The 16,734-nt window shown below is 41.8% G+C and overlaps 1 protein-coding gene across 1 annotated transcript in view; it reads left to right on the top strand.

Moving 5' to 3' along the window:
• Window positions 1–13,655, top strand: part of LOC112069338 (AP-2 complex subunit mu) — a 48,798-nt gene extending 35,143 nt beyond the window's left edge. The window contains exons 5-12 of the mRNA XM_024136650.1: window positions 765–847; window positions 1,738–1,873; window positions 4,350–4,497; window positions 6,439–6,570; window positions 6,674–6,809; window positions 7,065–7,162; window positions 10,733–10,844; window positions 10,999–13,655. Of these exons, the coding sequence (XP_023992418.1) occupies window positions 765–847; window positions 1,738–1,873; window positions 4,350–4,497; window positions 6,439–6,570; window positions 6,674–6,809; window positions 7,065–7,162; window positions 10,733–10,844; window positions 10,999–11,133 (980 nt within the window). The 3' untranslated portion in view covers window positions 11,134–13,655. The remainder of the gene's footprint in view (window positions 1–764; window positions 848–1,737; window positions 1,874–4,349; window positions 4,498–6,438; window positions 6,571–6,673; window positions 6,810–7,064; window positions 7,163–10,732; window positions 10,845–10,998) is intronic.
• The last annotated feature ends 3,079 nt before the right edge of the window (window positions 13,656–16,734 follow it).

Below are 16,734 nucleotides of genomic sequence, written 5' to 3'. Positions count from 1 at the left end.
TTTACAACAACCTTACACACTTTACAGGAATTCCACACAACCGTCATGCCACATCCTGAAGTGGTTCTCTCGTGCCGCGGTCAGCCTTTCTGCTGTGCTGTTGTTTTTTTACGTTTAGATTTTTGTGACTTTTAAAGCAAGAAAATCTCAACCTAAAGAAAATATAGCGCCGGCAGACGTCGAGGTGTGCTGTGTGACGGTGACAGACATTGCAGACTTGCTAATATCCACTCAAGATATTGGTGATATTATTATGATTGCGTTTCTTTTCAAAAATTACTTTTTACATTTTTTTTTTAAATAAATGTTTTATACAGATAGTGACATAGAATTATAGTGGAGAGGTTATGTCTAAGGCAGTTGGCCAGATTTAAAACCTATGCCCTGCCTGTGCATGTGTGCCAGAGGCTGCGGCATTACCCCTAGACCAGCCAGGCCACATATTCGTTTTCTTTAGGTGAATAGCAATATACAGAAAATGCAGCAGTGGACGTGTTTTAAAAACATACAAGTACAACTTTCTTCTGATATATGATGTTTGGGAAGGACAAAAACTTTTTTGACTTAAAGAGGGTAACAGTTGGAAACAACCCTTCTCTTCCCCTGCAACCGTTTCCCAGATCGTCACTCATGTTCAACACGGTCTCTGAGTTTAGCTGGTCAAATAATGGTTACATAAAATACGATGGTGTCTCTCTGTGAGCCCATCTGGTGAGCTCATAGCAGAAGTGTGTGTGGTCTCACGATCACCTTGTCCCTTGTAGAGATCCTGGACTTTGGCTACCCCCAGAACTCGGAGACTGGCGCACTGAAGACCTTCATCACTCAAACGGGCATCAAGAGCCAGGTGGGCACCATGACCATTATTTTAAGATATCTCTCATATCCAGTTTGGACTGCGTGGTAGTCACACTGTGGTATACCTTTTCAGCTGTTGATGTTGGGAATGAGGGATGGCTTCGGCCAGAGCTGATGACAGTGATGAATTCGATGTAGACTTGTGTAATGTGTTTTTCGCTCGCTCGCTCGATCTGTATGTCTCTGTCTCTCTTTCTGTCTCTCTGTGTCTGTCTCTGTCTTTGTGCTACGTGGCTGCTGTTTATCCCTTGGTCATTTCATTCTCCAGCACCATGTGAGTACTCTCCCTTTTGATTGGTTGTTTAAAGGCAGACTCGGCTGTTTCACATCTTGCACAGCGGGGTGACTGTCTCCTTACGGATATATGACCGACATATTGCCGAGTCCAACTTTACATATTGAGTTGTCGTTAGAATTACCCAGGACAAGGCATAACAATCTGGCATGGGGCGACAGGTAGCCAAAAGGTTGCTGGATTGAATCCCCAAGCTGACGAGGTGAAAATGTGTCGTTCTGCCCCTGAACAAGGCAGATAACCCACTGTTCCCCGGTAGGCCGTCATTGTAAATAAGAATTTGTTCTTAACTGACTTGCCTGAATAAATAAATTACATTCTCATTTTCTCTCTGTCCCTACTTTTCTTCCTCACTGTCCTTTTACCCTCTTCTCTCTTTCCTCCTCCTTGTCCTCTCTGTCAATCCCTTTTTTCTCTACTCCTCCCTGTCCTTTTCGTCGCTGTCCTCTCTGTCCATTCCTCCTTTTTACCCTCTTTCCTTGTCTTTTTCATCTCTTTTATCAACCACTTGTTTCTCTCTCCTCCCTGTCCTTTTCCTCTATCTCTGTCTATATCCCTCCTTTTCTCCCTCTCTCTGTCTCCAGTCCAAGGAGGAGCAGTCTCAGATCACCAGTCAGGTGACTGGGCAGATCGGCTGGCGGCGCGAGGGCATCAAGTACCGTCGCAACGAGCTCTTCCTGGATGTGCTGGAGAGCGTCAACCTGCTGATGTCTCCACAAGGTAATACCGATGTGTGTGTTTTGCAGCAAAGACTTTGTAACACTGGTGTACTGAAACAAATCAACAAAGACAAACGTACACTGGACTCGGGTCTTGGGCCTTGCTTGAATTAATACATTCTATTGGACATGTTTGGAGTGGTTGAAAAACTAGTTTTAATGACTCCAACCTAAGTGTATGTAAACTTCCGACTTCAACTGTATTGTCATTTTGGAGTTACTTTTATTGTAAATAAGAATATGTTTCTAAACACTTTTACATTAATGTGGATGCTACCATGATGACGGATAGTCCTGAATGAATCGTGAATAAAGATGAGTGAGAAAGTTAGACTTACAAATATCATACCCCCAAGACATGCTAAAGCTCTCACCATTACAATAACAGAACAGGTTAGCATTTTTTTGGGGGGGGGGGTTATGATATTTCTGCGTCTCTCTCACTCATCATTATTCACTATGTTAGCATCCACATTAATGTTGAAGTGTTTAGAAACACTTTCTATTCTTATTTACAATAAAAGGGACTCCGAAATGACAAAATACATTATTTACTGTTCATTTGTATTGGGCACAAAAATCAAACAAGTTTGTGGAGTCACAATCTTGATGTAGTCATTGCGTGCTAGGAATATGGGACCAAATGCTAAACTTCTGACTACTTTAATACACATATAAGTGAATTTGTCCCAATACTTTCACGGGGGACTATGTGCAAAAAGTACTGTAATTTCTAAACGGTTCACTCGAAATGGATGAAAAAGACAGTCTGCACGTTAACCTCATAGTCATTGTAATGTTTCAAATTCATAGTGCTGGAGTACAGAGCCAAAACAACATAGTATGTGACACTGTCCAATACTTTTGGAGCTCACTATATATGCACAATATACAATCACCAAGACTAGACCAGGTCAGTGATCCAATGATCTATCACGATCTCACATTACAAAGACGAGGCAACTACACTTTAAAGTCGCGGCCAAATATATTGTCAACCTTGTGCTTTTTTTGTAAAAATGTCCCTATTTCTTCTAAAATAAGTTGAAATGGAAAAACACTTTTGGTCTCCACACCATGTTATTGGATTTTCAGCATTGCAGAACCAAGTGCATTTTTGTAAACTCAATTTAGAAAATAAAGACAAATGGCATGGACAAAATTGGTGGCACCCCGGAGCTAGTACTTGGTTGCACAGCCTTTGGCCAAGATTACTGCAGACAAACGCTTCAATGAGCTTGCTGTACCTTTCTGCTATCAATTTGGCAGCAACAAACTGCTCTAATTATTTTTTGAGAGGTGCCCTCCACCAGATCTCACCATGGGTTTTGGATGTGATTTGAACCATTCCTGGGTGCTTTTTGATATGTGTCCTGCTGGAAGACCCACAACCTTCGATGGAGACCCAGTGTCTGGACACTGGTTTGAACATTGGACTCCAAAACACCTTGATAATCTGCTGATTTCATGATGTCTTGCACACTTTCAAGACCCCAGGTACCAGAGGCAGCATAGCAACCCCACAATTAAAAGTGTAGACTTAAAGGTGCCAGTGTTGTGATTGGCTGTGATTTTTGCCTATTGAGTCCTCCCGCCAAAGCGGCATCTGTTGTACAAATGGGAAAGCTGTTCTCACTTTCTGGCTGTGTTATCTAGTGGAAAATCCTGTGTAATATCCAGGTTGCTAAAAGTCTACACTGTATGCTCAATTTCTGTTTATGTGAGAAATCAAGCACTGAATACTGTAGGGAATCATTGTACCATCTAAATCGAAATGACAGAGCGATTTCCGCTAGATAACACAGCCACAAAGTCGGAACAGCTTTCCCATTTTGACAACAGATGCCGCTTCGGCGGGAGAAATCAATAGGCCAATATCACAGCCAATCACAACACTGGTGGTTAAGTAACACCTGTGAAACACTATCATTACACTATTACTGCAGATATATTATGGACATTTTCTGAAATTACAATACAAAAATGAAACAAAAAAATCCTGTGTGTAACACCGAAATTGGTTCTGCAATGTTAAAAATCCAATAACATTAAACCAAACATTTTAGAAGAAATAGGGAATTATAAGAAAAGTGCAAGGGTGCCAATATATTTGTTATATTTCGTGGCGACAGGTAGCCTAGTGGTTAGAGCGTTGGGCCAGTAACCGAAAGGTTGCTGGATCGAATCACCGAGCTGACAAGGTAAATATCTGTTGTTCTGCCCCTGAACAAGGCAGTTAACCCACTGTTCTCCGCTAGGCTGTCATTGTAAATAAGAATTTGTTCTTAACTGACTTGCCTAGTTAAATAAATATGACGATGAATGCAAATTTAGCGGAGTGGTATAGTGCCAGTGTGGCCACTAGAGGCCGCCCCCTGCCTGTTTTTAATGTGTAAACCACTCCTTGACAGCTGTCCTGAACCGGTTACCTGCCTTCCGTGTTTCTCCGTGGTAACCTCTTCCTCTGCTCAAATCAGGCCAGGTGCTGAGCGCCCACGTCTCAGGCCGCGTGGTGATGAAAAGCTACCTGAGCGGCATGCCGGAGTGCAAATTTGGCATGAACGACAAGATCGTCATCGACAAACAGGGCAAGGGGGGCGCCTCCGAGGAGGCGGCGGGCAAAAGGTGAGGGGGCAACGGGTGTGGCCGGCTTTGTATATTTCTATTTGATTGATTTGCCAGCAGCATACCATCCTGCATCCCACTGCTGGCTTGCCTCTGAAGCTAAGCAGGGTTGGTCACTGGATAGGAGACCAGATGCTGCTGGAAGTGGTGTTGAAGGGCCAGTAGGAGGAACTCTTTCCTCTGGTCTAAAAAATATATACAGTGCATTCGGAAAGTATTCAGACACCCCTTGACTATTTCCACATTTTGTTACGTTACAGCCTTATTCTAAAACTGATTAAATAATAAGTTTCCCTCATCAATCTACACACAATACCCCATAATGACAAAGCAAAAACAGTTCAAATGTTTTTTTTTGCTAATTTATTAAAAATAAACAGTGGAAATGCCTTATTTACATAAGTATTCAGACCCTTTGCTATGAGACTCGAAATTGAGCTCAGGTGCCTCCTGTTTCCACAATGTTTGGCTTGCCAATGACATCAATGGATTTGGCAAGAACACAACAGATCTGGGACCAGGCTAAAACTGATTAAATCGTTTTTTCCCCTCATCAATCTACACACAATACACCATAACGACAAAGAGAAAACAGGTTTTAGACGTTTTAGGATTTTAGAACTCTACCATAAAGGCCTGATTGGTGGTTCTTCTGGAAGGTTCTCCAATCTCCACAGAGGAACGTCAGAGTGACCATCGGGTTCTTGCAAGGCCATTATCCAGCTATTGCCCAGTTTGGCCGGGCGGCCAGCTCTAGGAATAGTCTTGGTGGTTCCAAACTTCTTCCATTTAAGAATGATGGAGGCCACTGTGTTCTTGGGGACCTTCAATGCGGCAGACATTTTTAGGTACCCTTCCCTAGATCTGTGCCTCAACACAATCCTGTCTCGGAGCTATACGGACAATTCCTTCAACCTCATGGCTTGGATTTTGCTCTGACATGCACTGTCAACTGTGGGACCTTAATATAGACAGGTGTGTGCCTTTCCAAATCATGTCCAATTAATTGAATTTAACACAGGTAGACTCCAATCAAGTTGTTGAAACATCTCAAGGATGATCAATGGAAGCAGGATCTTACCTCAATTTAGTCTCATAGCAAAGGGTCTGAATACTTATGTAAATAAGGAATTTCATTTTTTTTATTTGTAATAAATGCGCAACAATTTCTCAGCCTGTTTTCACTTTGTCATTTTGGGGAATTGTGTCTAGATTGAGGAATATTTTTATTTGATCCATTTTAGAATAAGGCTGTAACATAACAGTGTGGATTTTTAAAAACTTTGTTCATCATTTTCCATCACCTTTTTTATGAAGTTTTTTATTTCCTGGCATTATGTTTAGAGTGCTAATATTTTAAGTGTCAGTGTCAAGCTCTGTGTGTTCCCCCCTTGATTTGTGTTTTTATTTTCTCCCTCTCTCTGTGCTGGACCTCAGTGATTTGGGGGGCAGGTAGCGTACATCACTCACTCGGTCAGACTGCTCTCTCCATCCTCAGTCTGCCTCAATCTGCCTCTGTGTGCGTCTGTCCATCGTTTTGTCTACACGTGGTTGTGTTCACTACAGAGCAATGTTGTGTGTCTGATTTTCTGACATGTAGAATTGGATGTAGTGTTCATAATCAAATGTTGCATCCTTCTGAACGCGACATGGCATGCAAGTCAGACTGACCAGGCAATTTGTATCTGTTTTGTGTGTGTTTGTGGATTTCAGTATGAAGGAGTTCAATGTGTGCATCAGCTCTAATTTGAAATTCATACTCTTTGTAAATTTGTGTTAGAAGTTAATCTCACTGTCATCCATTTTGTAATACACAGACATTTTAATGTCTGTGTATTATGATTAGGCTAGGTTTCCCCTCCAGTGTGTGTGTGGCCCTCTTGTCCCCTTTAAACACCTTTCTCTTTCTCTCCCTCCCTCTCTTCTTTATCTCCCTCTTAGTGGCGGTGGTGGCGGTAAGCAATCCATAGCCATTGACGACTGTACATTCCACCAGTGTGTGCGTCTCAGCAAGTTTGACGCTGAGCGCAGCATCAGCTTCATTCCTCCGGACGGAGAGTGTGAACTCATGAGGTAACGAGCTTGTGTGATACGGACACACGCACACACACATTCACACACAGGCTCTGACCTTGTGTCCGTTTTGTGTGTGTGTGTGTTTGCCTCTTCTCCACAGGTACCGCACCACCAAGGACATCATCCTACCCTTCCGTGTCATCCCCCTTGTCAGGGAGGTGGGTCGCACCAAGCTTGAAGTCAAGGTGGTCATTAAGTCCAACTTCAAGCCCTCGCTTCTGGCTCAGAAGATTGAGGTATGGCTACAGAGGGATTTAGGGGTACCATATGAGCATAGAGCTTTGGGCACAGTACCTGACCAGGTCGTGGTCATCATGGTCAGGTCGTGTGGTCAGGTAAAAGTCCTGAAATAACCTACTTTTGTAGTAGTGCTCAACATAGCCATTTCGGGATGCAACCTTGGTCTTACCCATAAACTAATGAATGAGTGTTTGTAGATGGGGAATGGATCCACTGCACTGAATGTCTTTTTCCACGTTTTTACTACCCAGGTGCGCATCCCCACTCCTCTCAACACCAGCGGGGTCCAGGTGATCTGCATGAAGGGCAAGGCCAAGTACAAGGCCAGCGAGAACGCCATCGTCTGGAAGTAAGTTTTCCTCACTGTTGTTCTCAGGTTATCAGTACCAGGGCCCTGTTTATTAGGGCTCACATTGGAAAACATTACGCAACCGGGGGGGGAAAATATTGGACATGTAAAGGGAGTCCCTCCCTGTTTCAGTAAATTGTTTCTGTTTCGTGCCTAATGAACCCCACCCAGGTTATGTGACAGCCTGATGAATGTGTATGCTTCGCAGTCATCTATAAACTACTGACCGGAAAAAGTTTTTAAATTGGGGACTTTTTTTCACGACACGCGGGGTCGAGGGATCGATGAGTGCTAACCAGAGCCCTCAGAGCTGCAGACTCTTGTTTTTTATCAACTAAGCCGGACTGTGTGTGTGTGTGTGTGTGTGTGTGTGTGTGTGTGTGTGTGTGTGTGTGTGTGTGTGTGTGTGTGTGTGTGTGTGGCTGAGGGTCAGAAGTTTACATACACGAAGTTGACTGTGCCTTTAAAACAGCTTGGACAATTCCAGAAAAGTATGTCATGGCTTTAGAAGCTTCTGATAGGCTAATTTACATCTTTTGAGTCAATTGGAGGTGTACCGGTGGATGTATTTCAAGGCCTACCTTCAAACTCAGTGCCTCTTTGCTTGACATCATGGGAAAATCAAAAGAAATCAGCCAAGACCTCAGAAAGAAAATTGTTGACCTCTACAAGTCTGGTTCATCCTTGGGAGAAATTTCCAAATGCCTGAAGGTACCACGTTTATCTGTACAAACAATAGTACGCAATTATAAACACCATGGACCACACAGCCGTCATACCGCTCAGGAAGGAGACGCGTTCTGTCTCCTAGAGATTAACATACTTTAGTGCGAAAAGTGCAACAGCAAAGGACCTTGTGAAGATGCTGGAGGAAACAGGTACAAAAGTATCTATATCCACAGTAAAACAAGTCCTATATCGACATAACCTGAAAGGCCGCTCAGCAAGGAATAAGCCACCTCTCCAAAACCGCCATAACAAATCCAGACTACGGTTTGCAACTGCACATGGGGACAAAGATCTTACTTTTTGGAGAAATGTCCTCCGGTCTGATGAAACAAAAATAGAACTGTTTGGCCATAATGACCATCGTTATGTTTGGAGGAAAAGGGGGAGGCTTGCAAGCTGAAGAACACCATCCCAACCGTGAAGCACGGGGGTGGCAGCATCATGTTGTGTGAGTGCTTTGCTGCAGGAGGGACTGGTGCACTTCACAAAATAGATGGCGTCATGAGATAGGAAAATTATGTGGATATATTGAAGCAACATCAAGACATCAGTCAAGTTAAAGCTTGGTCGCAAATGGGTCTTCCAAATGGACAATGACCCCAAGCATACTTCCAAAGTTGTTGCAAAATGGCTTAAGGACAACAAAGTCAAGGTATTAGAGTGGTCATCACAAACCCCTGACCTCAATCCTATAGAAAATTTGTGGGCAGAACTGAAAAAGCGTGTGCGAGCAAGGAGGCCTAAAAACCTGACTCAGTTACGGCAGCTCTGTCAGTAGGAATGTGCCAAAATCCACCCAACTTATTGTGGGAAGCTTGTGGAAGGCTACCAGAAACGTTTGACCCAAGTTAAACAATTTAAAGGCAATGCTACCAAATACTAATTGAGTGTATGTAAACTGCTGACCCACTGGGAATGTGATGAAAGAAATAAAAGCTGAAATAAATCCTTCCCTCTACTATTATTCTGACATTATCACATTCTTAAAATAAAGTGGTGATCCTAACTGACCTGAGACAGGGAATTTTTACTAGTATTAAATGTCAGGAATTGTAAAAAACTGAGTTTAAATATCTTTGGCTAAGGTGTATATAAACTTCTGACTTCAACTGTATATCTAGCTGTGTCCCTCTCATTATAAATGAGAGTTGAATTGTGGGCAATTTTCATTTCATTCAGAATATTTTCCTAGCTCAACACTTGTTAGTTGAACCATATTTTAGACTCCTCTGCAAGACCTGTGTCCACATGCTGGAAACTATGGATAATAATCACTAAGCCAGCTCTGCGACTAGTAAGTGACGCAAGCTAGCTAGCTAATTTAGCTGGCTAGCAAACAGATCCACACACGCATTGCTTGCAAATGTGTATAGCCTACCGGTGGGTGATTAGCCTACAGCCAAATAAACGTGAACGCACTTACTTGAAAACTTTGCTGGAGTTGCTAGCTGGCTAGTTGCTAGTTTTTCTCTTGGATGTTGAGTTTAATATTGGAACCTTTTTTGATGGCGAATTTTATAATTCAAACATGCTATATATAGTTGCTGAGGGTCGACTTTTCCAGGCAGGTGTTTGCAATGCAAGAGGTAGGTGGCCTATATTGTTGGCCTATATTGTTGAACTTGTAAATTAGAATTATATATTATTAGAATTATATATTAGAATGATATTTTACTGCTGTAACGTGCATAGCTGACTCCACTTGTAAATTGTAATTTTTATAATACAGTAGAGAGTAGCCTACATGCAAATGAGAACACCAGCTGTCTCATACTGACGGATCGAAGCAACGCTTGAGAACTCTTAAAGCACATTGTGACGTCTTGCCGGGGTTTGTTTTGTCGCGCTGATATTTAATATTTCATGAAGACTAAGCTTTCTCAGTTGTTAAAATGGGCCCCTTAAAAATCGATATATACAGTACCAGTCAAAAGTTTGGACGCACCTACTCTTTCAAGGGTTTTTCTTTATTTTGACTATTTTCTACATTGTAGAATTATAGTGAAGACATCAAAACTATGAAATAACACACATGGAATCATTTAGTAGCCAAAAAAGTGTTAAACAAAACTAAATATATTTTAGAAGATAGCCCCATTCGGTAAAAAACCAAGTCCATATTCTGGCAAGAACAGCTCGAATAAGCAAAGAGAAACGACAGTCCATTATTACTTTAAGACATGAAAGTCAGTCAATCTGGAAAATGTTAAGAACTTTGAACGTTTCTTCAAGTGCAGTTGCAAAAACCATCAAGCGATATGATGAAACTGGCACATCTCCAGGCTGTGTAAGGGCTATTTGACCAAGAAGGAGAGTGATGGAGTGCTGCATCAGATGACCTGGCCTCCGCAGTCATCCGACCTCAACCCAATTGAGATGATTTGGGATGAGTTGGACCGCAGAGTGAAAGAAAAGCAGCCAACAAGTGCTCAGCATATGTTGGAAAAGCATTCTAGGTGAATCTGGTTGAGAGAATGCCAAGAGTGTGCAAAGCTGTCATCAAGGCGAAGGGTGGCTCCTTTGAAAAATCTCAAATATAAAATATATTTTCATTTGTTTAACACTTTTTTTGGTTACTACATAATTTCTTATGTGTTATTTCGTAGTTTTGATCTCTTCACTATTCTACAATGTAGAAAATAGTAAAAAAATAAAGAAAAACCTTTGAATGTGTAGGTGTGTGTAAACTTTTGACTGGTACTGTGTGTATATATATATATATATATATATATATATCTTAATACTTGGAATACTAACGACCATTTGAATTAACCGTGCCCATCCCTAGTGTGTGTGTGCTGTGGAATGGTGTTAACTGTGTGTGGGTATGTGTGTCTGCAGGATCAAGCGTATGGCAGGGATGAAGGAGTCTCAGATCAGTGCCGAGATCGAGCTGCTGCCCACCAACGACAAGAAGAAGTGGGCGCGCCCTCCCATCTCCATGAACTTTGAGGTGATTAGGTCTTTTATTTCCTTTACACAGTCACCTCTACTGTAGCTGGGTTCAAGAGCAGTTTGGTGCTGTATAGCCAACTCCTATGGTTGAATGACCCAGATGTGCAAACATTTCTGACATTTGTCATTATGGTTCTGTTATGGTCTCCCAGGTGCCATTTGCTCCGTCCGGGCTCAAGGTGCGCTACCTGAAGGTGTTCGAGCCCAAGCTGAACTACAGTGACCACGACGTCATCAAATGGGTGCGCTACATCGGCCGCAGCGGCATCTACGAGACACGCTGCTAACCGCCCCCCCCCTCGCGATCGGGCCGAAAGAGCGGTGCAACAGGGAGGAGGGAGCGAAAGACAACAACATGGGATCGCTACCTTCCCATCGATTCTGTTTTTCCCCCATGGGCTGGCTGACAAATGAAATCAAATTTTAAAAAACAGGACCATGCTTTCAAAAGTGTTGAAAATTATGAAATTATTAAACACATAAATGTATAGATACTGCAAACGTCCTGTAGAGTACAAAAAATACCATCTGCATCTAAAAGGTCTTTGACCTCTTTTAATCGAAACAAAAAATCCATTCCACCCCTATGAAATGTAGTTTCTTTATATAGTACTACTGAGCAGAGCAACATAGGGCTCTGGTCAAATTAAAGCCACAGGTTACATTACCATAGTTGTCTACTATTCCTGTTCTACCCGTCTATTCCTCATGGCACTGAATTAGTGGATGACTGTACCCCTTGCCAATAACCACAGATCTGACCATGTGTCATTGGCTTAGGGGTAACTGCTACCCTCCCTCTCTTGATGCTGGTGTAGTAGTGTGTGTGTCGCTCTTCTGTTCTCCTGTCCTACCTCTCTCTCCCCAGCCCTGCCCCTGTATCTGTATATCCAACCGGTGGAGTCCCTCTTTAGCCTAGTGTGTAGTTTGCAGCAGTATGCAGTGTAGATGCATCCATTAAGTGTCATGCCATTTTCAATACATTTTATATACGTTTTGTTTTTTGTAACACCCCGCCTTCCCTTTAGTATATTAGTGATGAATCGTCTTGTGTTTTTGTAATTAGTGCTTTGTCGTGCTTCTCTAAAGCTCTCTGGCCCCCATTCCGTCTCGCTCACTGTCTTTTCCTACACTCAAGTCCTCTACTATTTCAATAGCTGTGAGTTAGTGTCATTGTCATTTATGATTCCTCTATTTACGCAGATATAACAATGAAGATGTTTTATCTGTGGTTCCTGTTGTTTTCTGTCTAAGTGCTGCAGAGATTCATTCTGTGTGACCGAAATTGTCAGTTTTAGGAACAAACAAAATTCATTGACCAACTGAGAACGGCATACATCTGTCTGAATATAAATATATATAAACACATTTCTATATTGTATGGATCGAGCAGAGCCAGTTGTTACGGTCTCAAGAGTCTGCTGTTAGTGACGGTGTCTGTTTAGGAGACTCAGTTGAGCGGATCTCTGTGTGTGTCTGTGTTGCTATTCTTCCCCAGGACCATGTTCTGCTCAACATCTTTTAGGAGTCTGGAATTCTGACCCTCCCATGCGCTTTACATTAGCATGGGTGTATTTCTTGTCCAGTTAAAGGGATAGTTCACCCACATTACACTGGCATTGGTTTCCTTACCCTGTAAGCCAGTCTATGGACAAGGTATGACAACAACATGCTTTGGTTTACTTTCCCTGGCACTGTTATTACGTGCTAACGTTTTAGCATTTTTAGCACAAATCTCATTCAAGTCATGGGACCAATATTGGCATTTGTCATACATCATGTTCATACATTTGGACATGATGAATAAGATTTTGTTCTTAACTGACTTGCCTAGTTAAATAAAGGTTCAATTAAAAAAAATATGCGTAAAAATTGCTAATATCGGTCCCAAGACTTCAATGGGACTTGTGGCCCAAATGCTAAAATGTTAGCATGTAGCAACGGTGCCAGGGAAACTAAACCAAAGCATGGCTTGCTCTCATACCTTGTCCGAAGACTGCTTACAGGGTAAGAAAACCAAATCGTAATTTGGGTGAACTATCCTTTTAAGCTTCAATAAACCGCTATACTCCATGTGCACTGATTCCCCCACCCATACAAAAATATTGTTTACAACTTCATTTTGAAATCCGTTTAATGAAGGGGTTTGGATTTATGGAACAATGGTGTGTGTTACCAGAGAGCGAGAGATGGCCTGCGTCCCAAATGGCTCCCTGTATAGTACATTACTTTTAGTCTCGATCCCAAATGGCACCCTGAGTGCTCAACTCCTCTCAGCCTACTAGACTTGGACTGCTTGCATTTCAAATTAACATTTTAAAACTTTCCACTGAGTGCGGCTTGAGATAGCATTCCTCTTCCTCCCATATTCCTTCTACTTCCATCATGGCTTTTGTGTGTATTAAACAAAGGCTATCAGATTGTCTGAGCAGTTGCAACAAACACTGAGTGACACTACAAAGTTTCCATTCTCTTTTTCCTCTGTCACTACATTCTACTAATTAACACTAAAATTGGTTCTGCTAACTTCTGAAAAACCCTATCTCTCTGGCTGTCTGTAATGACACACTATTCCCAAAACCCCATGGGCCCTGGCCAAAAGTAGTGCACTATATAGGCAATAGGGTGCCATTTCAGACCTAGTCTCTTTCTCTGGTCAATGCCCACTATGTCATGCCACACCCTGAGAGATGGGGAGGGAGAGTCCTGGGGGCTTGCCCCCTCCGCTTCAATGTTTCAATGGGCTCCATTTGGTAACTTTGTGACTGTCAAGGTAATCTCAATAAAAAGAAAGGTGTAACCACTGGAATCGTGTCTATTGACTTATTTCTGCAGCAGAAGTTCAGTTTCTGCCTTGCAGTTTCAGTGCCTTCAGAAAGTATTCCCACCCCTTGACCTTTTCCACATTTTGTTGTTACAGCCTGAATTTAAAATGGATTCAAATAGTATTTTTTGTCACTCTAATTGTTTTTTAAAATTGTTTATTATTCATCAAAAAACAAATGTGTTGAGTCAAGTATTCAACCACTGTTATGGCAAGCCTAAAGTGTAGAAGTAAAAATGTGCATAACAAGTCACATAAGTTGCATGGACTAATTGTGTGTGCAATAACAGTGTTTGACATTCTTTTTTTAATGACTACCTCATCTCTGTACCCCACACACATAATTATCTGTAAGGTCCCTCAGTCGAGCAGGTGAATTTTAACACAGATTCAACCACAAAGACCAATGCCTCGCAAAGAAGAGCACCTATTGGTGGATGGGTACAAAAAAAAAGCATCAATTGAATATCTCTTTGAGCATGGTGAAGTTATTCATTAAACTTTAGATGGGGCATCAACACACCCAGTCACTACTGTGGAAGGAGCACCAGGGGGCAGGCTGGTCCCACGGATAGTAGCCCAGCCCGGCATGTGAGTGAAGGTGATCAGAGGCAGTTTAAGCACAGCTGACAGTACTAATCACCTATTTTCTTCCCCCTACAAGAGAGAAGAGGGAGACTGGAGGAAAAAAAAGAGTGATTCATTCTCCAAAGGAGCGGATTCACCTGACGGAAGGGAGAAGAGGACAAATTACCTCTTGGGAATGGCAACCACGGATCCACACCACCACCCGAAAGGAGCTCTCCACAAATGGATAGTTGAGGCGGTGACACAACCGTGATTTATGTTATAGTTAAAAGTTACTCACCGTGTGTTCCTTATTCGTGTTAAGAAGATTTGTGTTATCCTTGTGAGATCATCCTTGATTGTTTGAGGAGAAAAAAAGACTTCAATAGAGAATTTTGTTCAATGTAAGAAAACCTGCTACTGTCCCAAAAATACTTGGTCCGCTCACTACAAAGATACAGGCATCATTCCTAACTCTGTTCCCGCTCAGGGATTTCACCATGAGGCCAATGGTGACTTTAAAACAGTTAGTTTAATGGCTGTGACAGGAAAAAAAACTGAGGTAGATCAAAAACATTGTAGTTTCTGTGAAAAGGAGGAATCCTGTACAGAATACAAATATTCCAAAACATGCATCCTATTTGCAACAAGACACTAAAGTAATACTGCAAAAAAATGTGGCAAAGCAATTCACTTTTTGTCCTGAATAGAAAGTGTTGTGTTTGGGGCAAATCCAAAATAACACATTACTGAGTACCGCTCTCCATAACATGATGCTGGCTGTAATTGTTAAGGACTGGGGAGTTTTTCAGGATAAAAAAGAACATAAATGGAATGTAGCTAAGCACCTGCAAAATCCTAGAGGAAAACCTGGTTGTCTGCTTTCCACCAGACACTGGGAGAGGAATTCACCTTTCAGCAGGACATTAACCTAAAACACAAGGCCAAATCTACACTGGAGTTGCTTACCAAGAAGACTGACTGTTACCGTGACTGTGCCTGAGTGGCTAAGTTACAGTTTTGACTTAAATATGTTTGAAAATCTATGGCAAGACCTGAAAATGGTTGTCTAGCAATGATCAACAACCAATTTGACAGAGCTTGAAGGTGTTGTAAGCTATTAGAGACTCACAGCTGTAATTGCTGACAAAGGTGATTCTAACATGTATTGACTCGGGCTTAAATACTTCTCTAATCAAGATATATTAGTGTTTTATTACATTTTTTATATATTTTTTTTTACTAATGTTGCAATGTTTGTTCCACTTGGACAGAGTATTTTGTGTAGATCGTTGACAAAAAATGACATACATTTTTATCCCAGTTTAACACAAAATGTGGAAAAAGTAAAGGGGTGTGAATACTTTTTGAAGGCACTGTATATTCATGTTTACACTTAAGCAATAAGGCACGGGGGGGTGTGGTATATGGCCAATATACCCCGGCTAAGGTCTGTTCCCTACCACGACGCAACGCGGAGTGCCTGGATACAGCCGTTAGCCGTGGTATATTGGCCATATATCACAAACCCCCGAGGTGCCTTATTGCTATTTTAAACTGGTCACCAACATAATTAGAACAGTACAAAGAAATGTTTGATCACACCCGGCTGATATACCACAGCTTTCAGCCAATCAGCATTCAGGGCTTGAACCACCCAGTTTATAATGAACTATATAATAATCCATCAAATGTGTATGTATTGTAATGCTTATATATCATTCATAAATGGGGGAGGACTCATTAGTAGCCTACACACTACTTATGAACAGTTAATGAATGTTCATTCATGAACGTCAATGTGTTAGCGAAGTGATTTTTCTGTCTAATTTAAAAGGAAAAAATGTAAATGTTTAAGCGTGGTTGAGTGTTGTGTAGGCTAAGTCTAATAGTGTGTTACTGACTTTAAAGTAAAACGGTGGCTATAAGCAAAGGCTTTAAGTAAAACTATGTGGGGATAAGCTTTGAATGGGTTGTAAAGTGTTCGTAGGGAGGGGGTTAACTGGACAAATGTGTGGAAGGTGGCTGTTTTGAAAAGTTAGCTTGTGCAGTGTTGGTGTGGATGGACAGATGAATAAAGAGATGTGTAATTAAATTCTCATCTTTCAGGGCCCCATGAAAGATCTCCTGTCCAGCTTTTCTTTTCAGCTACCCCCTTTTTCCTCCTTCCTTTCCTATTTTCTCTCTGCTCCTTCCCAGGGTGGGTGACATCGTCGGGTCAGGCCGCCCCGAGTTCCGCAGTCACCTGGAGTGCAGCCAGACCCTGGGCACAGGGCCAAGTCCAGTGAGGGGCAAAAGTTATGAGACCGCCATTCAGGTACCCTTTATTAAAAAGTCTGTCTCTAGAAAGCATTTATTTTCTTTTTTTTTACCTCATGTGAACCAAAGTGGACGTCTTAGGCTGCACTCTTTGGGTTTATATCTTGATACATACAGACATGTACAGAAAATGTGATATCATACAATATATAAACAGAAATAAAAATATATTATTTTA

This window comes from Salvelinus sp. IW2-2015, unplaced genomic scaffold (assembly GCF_002910315.2).
Source record: "Salvelinus sp. IW2-2015 unplaced genomic scaffold, ASM291031v2 Un_scaffold990, whole genome shotgun sequence".
NCBI classification, from domain to species: domain Eukaryota; kingdom Metazoa; phylum Chordata; class Actinopteri; order Salmoniformes; family Salmonidae; genus Salvelinus; species Salvelinus sp. IW2-2015.
This window is presented reverse-complemented; position numbering and strand designations above follow the sequence as displayed.